The sequence below is a fragment of the Nestor notabilis genome, unplaced genomic scaffold (assembly GCF_000696875.1).
Source record: "Nestor notabilis isolate BGI_N333 unplaced genomic scaffold, ASM69687v1 scaffold4298, whole genome shotgun sequence".
In the NCBI taxonomy this organism is placed as follows: Eukaryota; Metazoa; Chordata; class Aves; order Psittaciformes; family Psittacidae; genus Nestor; species Nestor notabilis.
Genome location: NW_009939466.1, coordinates 116,056 through 126,460, shown reverse-complemented (window position 1 = coordinate 126,460; position 10,405 = coordinate 116,056). Strand labels below are relative to the sequence as shown.

The 10,405-nt window shown below is 40.4% G+C and overlaps 1 protein-coding gene across 1 annotated transcript; it reads left to right on the top strand.

Annotated features, from left to right (window-relative positions):
* The first annotated feature begins 7 nt into the window (after positions 1–7).
* SNRPB2 (small nuclear ribonucleoprotein polypeptide B) lies at positions 8–8,113 on the top strand. The gene is made up of 6 exons (XM_010019856.1): positions 8–108; positions 1,814–1,986; positions 4,271–4,411; positions 5,561–5,614; positions 7,223–7,311; positions 7,823–8,113. The coding sequence occupies exons 1-6, from the start codon at positions 45–47 to the stop codon at positions 7,980–7,982; spliced, it is 681 nt and encodes a 226-aa protein (XP_010018158.1). The 5' UTR covers positions 8–44; the 3' UTR covers positions 7,983–8,113.
* Positions 8,114–10,405: the final 2,292 nt, after the last annotated feature.

Sequence of the window (10,405 nt, the reverse complement as noted above, 5' to 3'; positions counted from 1 at the left end):
TGTGTGTGCTCCGCCCGCAGGCAGGTCTGCAGCTGCCGCCGAGGATGGACATCAGGCCGAACCACACCATCTACATCAACAACATCAATGACAAGATTAAGAAAGAAGGTAACGGGGCCCATGACTCGCCTCTGGGCCGCGGCCGCTTCCAACAGTGGGGCTGGCGACCGCGGTGTCGCAGTACCGGGCGCTCCGGCTGAGAGGCGGCGGGTGTGAACCGAGCCCTTGGCAAACGGGTGCTTGCAACCACGCTGCAGCTGAAGTCAACAAATGCAGCACAAGGTTTAAGTCTCTGTTAGTAAGACAGGGCCCTTGTTCTTAAGGAAGCCTCTCGTCGCCTCCCTGCTGTAGTTCTGGAACTAACTGCACAGGCCTGGTTTGCTTCTCAGTGAATAACTAATGAGAATACCCGATGGATGCTAGCAAGGGTGTTAGCAGGCGTTTTGGTGGCCTCTGCAGTCCCCTCTTGCTGTGGTGTGGGGACATCTGTGTGCTTATCATTTGTTCAGTGCCTTGCAGAAGCAGAGAACATGGCATGAGCGAGCCTGCTTTGTATCATTGCATTGGAGGCACTGCTTTGCAGTTAGTGCAGCCCTTTGAAGAGATGACTTCATGCTGAGGAGCTTCAGCTCCTCGCAGTGCGCTGAAAATAAAAACCTTGCCCTTGCCTGGCTGTGTATTTAGTTTGTAAAACCACCCACTTTATGCTTAGCTTACAGTCTAAAGTGATTGCAGTACGATCACAGTAATTTCTTTGTTACTGTTTGTGAGCAGAGTGGTGAAATCAGATCAGCGCTACTTAGATGTTTCTTTGAGGTGCTTCAGAAAGATCTGAAAGTGCAAACAGGTTTACTGAGAAATTATTTCTTAACTTGGCAAGGTGTTTCTGCTGAATAAATTTGACTTGGGGCTTTGTTCTTTCTTTGTAGCCTGTGAAGCAACCTGAACTATAAACTAGAAAGTCTCCTTTATGAAATTGCATGGTTACAGTTTTTAAATGGAGGGATTTGAATTACCTGTGAAGTTTACGTATTTGATTTTTTTAGATACAGGTTTAGAAGTTATTTTTAAGGAAAGTGCTTTGATAAGAAAACTTGAAAATAGAGCAGTGTGGTTGGTTAGGAGCAGCTGGAGGATAGTGGGCTGGTATTACCAGGTCACTATTACCGATTACTATTGGTAATATTGGTTATTAGTGGTAAATAAGAGACAGTGCTCTTATGTTGCTGAAATACTTCAAATGTTAAGATTTGTGAGGTAGAATGATTACACAATACAGATGATTTATTTAGCTAGATTGGGTAAGATTAAGGTTTTCTTTGGTCTGTAGTCAGGTGATTTTAAATAATGAAAATAAATCCATTGCAGTTGTAGGGTACAGTGAGATCATACAAAAACACATTTGGATACAGTCTACGAAAAAAACATTTCATGTGGATGAGAGAACTGGTTAAAAAGTTACAAACAAATTTTCCAAACCGAATTAGCCTTTTAAGTAGTTACTATTTTGCGGTGGCCTTGTTTTAAGTCATACCTCTTCTGCATGTTATGGTATTGATTTTCTGATGGTATTGAAAAAGTGGTACAGCTTTTGCACTACATGAATACTAGAGGTGTGAAACTAAGTGTTACACGCCAACTTACAAAAACTGGGCAAATAAACTTGTGTTTGTGCAACAGTTTTGACTAAACTTATGTAACATAACACTGTGAGCTACAGCTGCCAGAAAACATTGTTGCTGAAGGACAGCAAACTCTGTAGAGGTGGACATTTGCATGTAGCTAATCTTCTTTTTTTTCATCTGGTCAACAGAACTGAAGAGGTCCCTGTATGCATTATTCTCACAGTTTGGCCATGTGGTTGACATTGTGGCTTTAAAGACTATGAAGATGAGAGGACAGGCTTTTGTTATATTTAAAGAACTTGGGTCATCTACCAATGCTTTAAGACAACTACAAGGCTTTCCGTTTTATGGGAAGCCAATGGTAAGTTATTTTGTTAGCTTTTTGAAGGAAAAAGGAATGCTGTGGTATGATACTGTGTTTTGGCACTTGCACCTTGTGAATTAACCAGCATGTGTACTTGCACTGTTGTTCAGGTGTGTCCTGTCTCGATGAATATGTGCAAGCTAGAGGGATGCTGAAGAGACTGTGGTTAAAACGCAGGGGTTGAACTTGGCATTTAGGTTTCCTAAATGATGGCTGCGTGTTTTTCTTTGCTGGATTAAAGTTTTGAAGATCTTAAATACTTCCATTTTATCTATCATGTTGTCTGTTGAACCAATTAAATTAATTCTGTAATATTATTGAAGTAATTTAACCATAAGCACTTAATCTAGAGTAAGCTTGGTTACTATTCTATTTGTAATAAATAGCTAGAATATAATGCTTCCTTTTTGAGGTAACAGTGAGTAGGGTGAAGGAAGTTTTGCTTTCCAGAAATCAACAGATGTGACTAGTGATTTATTTTTTCCAGTCAATGTGTAGTTTTGTTTGTGCGTGCATCAGATCACCAAGCCAAGTAACTGAATTTCAGTATAACTTGAGTGAAGCAAATTCACTGCAGTTTGATAGAATGTGATTTAACAATGTACTTGGTAACGTGTAGAATAGCACAAGGATTGACACATTGTTCCCTGCTTGGATAATTGGGCATGTCTTAATTCTGCAGCTTTTGTGACACATAATGATACATGCAAGTGGCCCACTTGACTCCCATTACGGATGGATATATTACTGCTGGCTTTCAGCTCATGGCTTTGGGCATTTAGGAGAGCACAGACAGTTCATGTTGCTGAACCACAAACTTTTTTCATTAACGGTCTCAGATTCCCCACTGAAATGCTTGACAAGGAATTGTGCAAGCTCAGTTCTGTCATTTACCCTTATAGAGGTTTGAGCTCAGTAAAATGCAATAGGAAATAAAAAGATTAAGGCTTTATAAGCTTTCAGGTGTACTTCCCTCTTTGAATATTGCCTGCAGCGTGCATGCTCTGTCTAAGCAAAAAGCATTTTAAAAAAAATCCACAACTGCTGTGTAATTTTGCTTTGAGTCTGATAGTCTCTGATAGTAAAAGTAATAGGATTGTGTGTGTCTGTACTTACTGCACATGAGGATACTCATAGCTGCATCTGCATGCCCTGGCTCCTGCATTGGGCAGCCTGTGTCAGAAAACCAGCACCAATATGCTGCTGACACAGTCTATGCAACTGGTTTGGATTAAGGCAGGTACTTGCCTCTCTATTTAAGAAGTCTGAGTTTTGCTGAACTCGGAGATCTGAGAAATCACTGTAAAATTTTAACTCCCCTTAAAATGGGGTTTAAAAAAATCCTCTGTCCTGGGTTCAGCTACAGCAGTCATTTTTTCTCCTTCTTAGTAGCTGGTGCAGTGCTGTGTTTTTGACTTTCAGTCTGGGAACAATGCTGATAACACCGATGTTTTTAGTTGTTGCTCAGTAATGTTTACTCTGACCAAGGACTTTCTCAGTCTCATGCTTTGCCAGAGAGGAGGGGAAGCCAGGAGGAAGCAGAGGCAGGACACCTGACCCAAACTGGCCAAAGGGGTATTCCATACCACAGCACGTCATGCCCAGTATATAAACTGGGGGGAGTTACCCGGAAGGCCCAGATCGCTGCTCGGGTCGGGCTGGGTATCGGTCGGCGGGTGGTGAGCGGTTGTGTCCTTTTCCCTTGTTATTCCTCTTATCATTATTACTGGTAGCAGTAGTGGTTTGTATTATGCCTTAGTTACTGGAGAGCTGTTATCTCAACTCGTGGGAGTTACATTCCTTCGATTCTCCTCCCCATCCCGCCGGGAGCGGGGGGAGGAAGGAAAAGGGGGGGAGTGAGCGAGCGGCTGCGTGGTTCCAAGTTGCCGGCTGGGCTTAAACCACGACATCCTCCTAGGGTTTTTAATAGAAGATTGTGCAAATTTTGTCACATGTCCTCACATCACTTTCTATATCTCTTATCTTGACAGGTGCTGAAAAGATGCTGTTAGATGAATAGGATTCTGATTCCAATGAGTTAAAAATTAGTAATTTCCATCTTAAGGGTTTTTTTAAGTTCCATAGTTGTATCTAGAATTAATCATGAGGATTAGATACTCTAACTATACCTACAGTTTATAGCAATATTTTTAATATAAGAAATTTCTGACAAAAAATGTAAATGCACAGAACACAGTTAATGAAAATAGAAAATGTTCAGTATTATTAACTGCAAATGTGTTGTTCTGTTTTGTTTGTGCTTTTTTCCCCTTTTAAAAAGCGGATTCAGTATGCAAAAACAGACTCTGACATCATCTCTAAAATGCGTGGTACTTTTGCCGACAAGGAAAAAAGGAAAGAAAAGAAGAAGGCCAAATCTCTGGAGCAGTCAGCAAATGCACCAAATAAAAAGGTTATCCAGGTAAGCTGCTTCTCTGTTTGAAAAAGAAAAACAAATACACACAAAGGTTATTTTAAGATGGGGTTTGGTTTTGTTTTGTTTTTTCAGGATTAAGTATTGTATTTTGGTACTTCTCAGTTCCCTGAATTGTGGTCTATTGATATCTGGTGCTCTTGTGCACTCACTAGAAGTTGAAGGAAAGGCAGCTGATAGCAGTCCTTGCTGCTTCCCTCCCCTCTCCTTTCCTATTACCAGATGAAAACAAAGGTGTAGGGCAAAGGTACAGTAAATCCAAGTAGGAACTAACCTCTTTATAGAAGAGGTAAAAAAGGAGGGGTGTGTACTTCTTTAATGCCAGCTTCAAAAGTGCTCAAACAGCTTTTTTCTTCAGTGTTTTAGTGCCCTGTTTGCTCTATAAGCACTGAAGAATGGTAAATGGGAACAAGAAAATGCATGTGCAGTTGGATGAAGAGGGGTTGGTTTGGAATGTATGTCTATTAGGGGTTGGCCTGGACTAAACTAATAACATTTAGTAATTTATATGCTGAAGTATAGCAGGAAATGCTGAGGCACAGAGTTTGAATACTGTGTTACTTAAGTACATTTCCTGCTTAGGCACAAATTGCTATTGAGAGAAGAATGTTCATAGAAAGCAACATTTTCTAGGTAGAATATTCAGATTCTTCAGGATTTATTAAAAAGTCAAATCATAATACAGAAATCTCTTACGAAATAATTGCTAGTAGCTATAATGGTAATAGCTTCAGTTATCCTTGCTAAAGCAAAGTCCTCGGTGGAAACACCTGTTTTCCTCTTGTTAAGTATGTCCTGCCTAGGCCTTCATTTTCAAAACTATTTCCTTCTTGTGTATTAAAACAAATACCATAATGTGGAGAAACAGTGATTTTCTGTATCTGCTGACTTGGCCATTAGTCAGATCAGCTACTACTGATGGATTTTTTCTTTGATCACCTGGTTTTGGAGTCCAGCAAAATTCATGAGCTTTGTATTTCCCTTCAGGAATCTCATAAGCAACAAACATTCCTTGGATTGCAGGTTAAAAAAAACCTTAACAACCTTCTTGAGTTGTACAGAAACATGCTGATATGGTTGTGCTTATGTATTTCTAACAGAACACCTTTGTAAAACTATTTTGTACTTATTCACTAGGGAGCAACACAAAATTCAGCCAGTGCCCCAGGGATTGCAGCACAGAATCAGCAGGTAATGCTTTTTTGTGTGTGTGTGTGTGTGAATAAAAGCACTAATGTTTAAAATTATTCTCAGTCAGTAACAGTTTTACACATGGAAACTCGAGGATATATTTTACAGCTTCCTTTTTGTTTTGAGACATTTGCCTACCAGCTAAATCACAGCAAATAAGTAAAAGAAATTCCAGTTTTACTGCATCTGGTTGACATGAAATGAGAATCTGCAGTTTCTCATTATTATACAGAAAACTGCACTATTAAGAAATCCCACTTTAATTCTTAAAGTTAAATCCATTGCAGGATTCTTAGGGTTGGGCTTTTTTTTCTCATTATTAATAAATTCCCTTTACATTATTTTGCTTTTGTAGTAGAAAAGAAGAAGGAAGACCACACAGGGTGCCAGAATATCTGTGTAAAAGCTTCCTTTCAGGGGGTTGTGGGTCCTCTGCTCACTTTTTTCTTAAAAGTGTCTTATTTTCCAAAGAATTGCGTAGAGTTGTAGCAACAACTCTCTACGCTTTGCTCATCTTGTCTGCTCAATAACCTTCTAAATTATGGACGTGTGTTAGAAGTAGAGGTAGTAAAGAGCCAAGATGTGCACTAGAGCAAATATTATGGAAGAGTATCTTTGCCTGCCCTGCATCTCTGTCTTGAATACTATCATTGAGAACTGTGTACTTAATCCACAGGGGAAACGTCTTGCCTCCAGTCTGGGTTTTCTTTTAGTTATCATTCGTACCAAAGGTACAATATGTGTATGTCAATTTGCATCAAAGCACAATCCTCAGTAGGTTATTTGTTTGAAGTTCAGAAGTTTGTTTTCTAATGGCACTGCCTGGAACATTTCCAGCAGCTGAAGGAAATTATTGTGCTGAAACATTAACTTCTTGGCACTGATATTAGAACGTTTGAAGTTGTGGTGTCCAGTTTATTTTTATTTTTGCAATGTCCTTGATGAATTGGGGAGATTCTGGTCTTTAAGTCCAGTGTCAGCAAACTGACTACTCAGCCTTGTGTCTGATGGGTTGCTAGAAATTCATATTAGCAGGGAAATCTGTTAAGGACTCTACAGACTTTAAATGTAATGGGGTTTCTAATTAATAAATTTGAGCACTATAGTAGAACTATGTGGGTTTTGTGGGCTTCAGTTACCAAAAAAATATTCAGTGTTTCAATACTACAGCAGCTGAGCAGGGTATTTATCTTGTTATTTATCCCACTGCTCTTTCAGAAGGATGTGAGTCTTTCAGAGGTTCTTCCACTGCTATACAGATGTTTTGGGCAGCACTACAGCCAGAACTTGGGCACCTGGGTCCCATCACTGGCAGTGCTGAGAGTACTGTAGTATCAGCTGTTGAGAATCCAAGTCTAAATGTGACATCTAAGACAACATGTTACTGTGACTTTTGGAAGTAAGAGCCTCTGCAAATGAGTATATCCTTGTAACAGAATTAAGGGGCTCTGTCTGTATATTGCATGAAGGTATACTGAAGTCCAGCAAGCAGTGTTATGAGCAATACTTAAGGATATGAGAGTCTTGGTTCTAATAATCATGGATACAGATGCAGAGGAACAGATATTTGTGTATAATCTTTTGAGCTTTGATCTTCTGTTGTTGCAGGTGCCTGACAACCCACCTAACTATATCCTTTTCCTTAATAACTTGCCTGAGGAAACAAACGAGATGATGCTGTCCATGTTATTCAATCAGTAAGTTCTGAATAAAAGGACTTCTCCTTTGAATTTTTACCTGTATGCTTTTTGTCAGTTGGCAAGCTGACTTTTTAGGAATAAGAGTTTTTTCTGAAGGTATTTCAGGTCTTTGTCTTACTGCCAAGATTACAGATGTCAGTTCTGATGACTCAGTTCAGAAAGCAAATCCGATTTATTCGTAGCTGGTTCTGATTGTGTAAGTTATCTACCATCAATCTGCACTGGATTTAAGCTGGCGACTGTAATATTAAAGACATTACGACAGCAGCAGCAGCTTTAAAGCTAGCTTTAGTTGCTTCTGTGTGTGTGCAAGACTGATTAAATTGCTTCCAGATAATGGTCCTTAATTGAGGTATGGTTCTAAGACTGGACATGTAAAAGCCTTCAATTTAAATCTTCACTAGTAGTAACTCTGATACTAGTAGATGCTTATGATAAGGTCTTACAGCTACTGATAAGAGATGTATTATCAAACTAGAAAATATCTGACTCTGACCTTATTTTAAAGGTTTCCTGGATTCAAAGAAGTTCGCTTAGTGCCCGGGCGCCATGACATTGCATTTGTGGAGTTTGAAAATGAGAATCAAGCAGGAGCTGCCCGAGATGCTCTCCAAGGATTCAAGATTACTCCATCTCATGCCATGAAAATCACTTACGCGAAGAAATAACCGGATGCTCCTATAAAGGAGTTGTGAGGATAGTTGGGTTTTTTTTAACGCAATGATACTTTGCTCAGCTAGCATGTTTGCTGTTCTCTGGAGAAAACTTAAGACTTGTGTACAATGGCCACAACAGTCAGGAGGGACATTGGATTTCCACAGGTCTACTAGATAGTAAATTTTTGTGTTGAAATACTAATTTTTATAAAATAAATGAAGTTTATGCTCTTCTCAAGCCATGTGTTTCCTTGAATCTGTCTTACTGTTGATCTGATAGGCTTGCAAGACTTTCTCAGTATATTGGTTTAACTACTTTTAAGGTGACAGTCATTTCTCAGAAGTAAGTGCTGGTAAAATAGCTGTCTTTGCAGAGCGAAGTGCGTGAGTAGGAATGCTAAATGCCACCAGATTGAGAATAAACACAACACTCAATCTTCAGCCTCATTACCAAGGGGGCAGCTGCGTTTCAGCGACAATAATTTTGTCACTTAAGAAAAACAGCTTATCTTTAGCGGGCTCTTTTTTCTAGGCATGGGTAGAAATTGATTACAGCACTGCTTGACAGTAGTGTTGTTTAACTTGGTTTTTTCTTTATAATGTTGGCTGGTAGTAGAAACCAACGGGAGAGAAAGTTCATCTATTGTTCTCCCTTCTGCTCTTTCCAGCCCTATTGATTTTAATAAATGCTTTAGGAAGAGCTCTCTGGCTCTTTACAAAGACAACACAGATGAGCCTGATACCTGTAGTTAGGCAGGTTTTTCCAAAATCTATGTCCTAGTGCTTCTGGGTTTGTTGAGGGGTTTGTTGTTTTCTTTGGCTGGTTGGTTGGTTTGGGGTGGTTATTTTTCCTCTGTATGTCAAAAACCTTTACAGGCCTTGTGTGATATGAAATAACACTGATTGACCAAGAAGACAATTGGTGTCCTAGGCTACATTGGGAAGAGTGTTGCCAGCAGGTCAAGGGAGGTGATCCTTCCCCTCTAATCTGCCTGGGAGAGGCCTCACCTGGAGTATTGTGTACAGGTCTGGGCTCCCCAGTACGAGAGAGACATGGAGCTCCTGGAGCAAATCCAGTGAAGGGCTACAAAAATGATTAAGGATCTACAGCATCTCATAGGAGGAAAGGCTGATGGAGCTGGGCCTCTCCACCCTAGAGAAGGGAAGGCTCAGGGGGGGTTTGTTCAGGGTGTATAATCTGAAGTGAGGGTGTCAACTGGGTGGGACCAGATTCTTCTGGATGGTGCCAGGCAATAGGATGAGAGGCAATGGGCATAAACTAATAAAAACTTCAGGCAAGCACAATGGGTTGGGTTTTGGTTTTTTAAATAAAATCTTGGTATACCTTGTAGTTCTGGCACAGCCACTTCATTTCTGAGCAAGTGCTATATGATCTTTAAACATGAAACTAGCTCCATAAACCAGCTTTTCTGCACAAGACCTGACAAATCTTCTTCTCCAGGATGATGCCCCTTCCACAGTCATCTCAATTACTGTCCTATTTTGATATGGATATTTTTTCATTCTTTTTAGTAATTTTTTTCTTGAAGTATTCTAATACTTCAAGTGAAAATGGTTTCCATGTGCCTCTGAGGGAGCAAAAGTGACTGTTACTCCATCATGAACCTTGATGTTTTTTCTTTTGCAGTCATAATTTCACAGGTATTAAGTACACTGTCCTTGCATCTCCCTAGTCTGTGTATGTGAGACTGCCATTGTATCCACTGCTCTTCACCTTTACTCGCTTGGAAGGGTTTGTGTGGAGCTGTCTGCAAAGGAGGTTAGACACTGCATGTGGGAGGTTGGCGGAAGGAGTAATGGGCTGGAAGATCAGAGGAGGTTGTGATGAAGTCAGCTGTAACAGGAAGGTGATGCTAGAAATTGCAAGATGCTCTTTCTTTTAAAGTGTGGGATTTCTGATGGCAGTTGACAGCTTCCACTGTCCTGCTGAGGACTGAAAGCTGGTACAGCCAGCAGCTCTTTGGGCTGCCTTGTGAATCAGGATGGAATTCTGGAGTGCCATTTGGGGAGTTTCCAAATGTGCTTTTGGTCACTTTTGAGGATTGAGCCAGACCAGCCTTCTGGAACTTGACAGCAGCGATGTGAATTGCTTACACAAGTGCAGTAACTCAAGTTGTTGTTCCTTGTGTGCATGTGTGTGCATTTATTCTAATTAAAATACTCCCTACAAGTCTTGCCTTATATAAGCTAGGACAAGGTTTGGGGAAGTTAGATGAGTTCTAGATGTCCTCTTTAGTTCTAGATGTCCTCTTTAGTTCTAGATGTCCTCTTTAAGGTGTAAAGAGGACCTTTTAAGTCAGCTTGCACCATTGTGTGTTGTCGAGCATCTTGCATCTGCAAACTCTCCACTGAGTTCAGTGAAATGGTTCCTGTCCCGGCTTGACCTGTGTGTTTTGCTCTCATGTCTCCCCTTG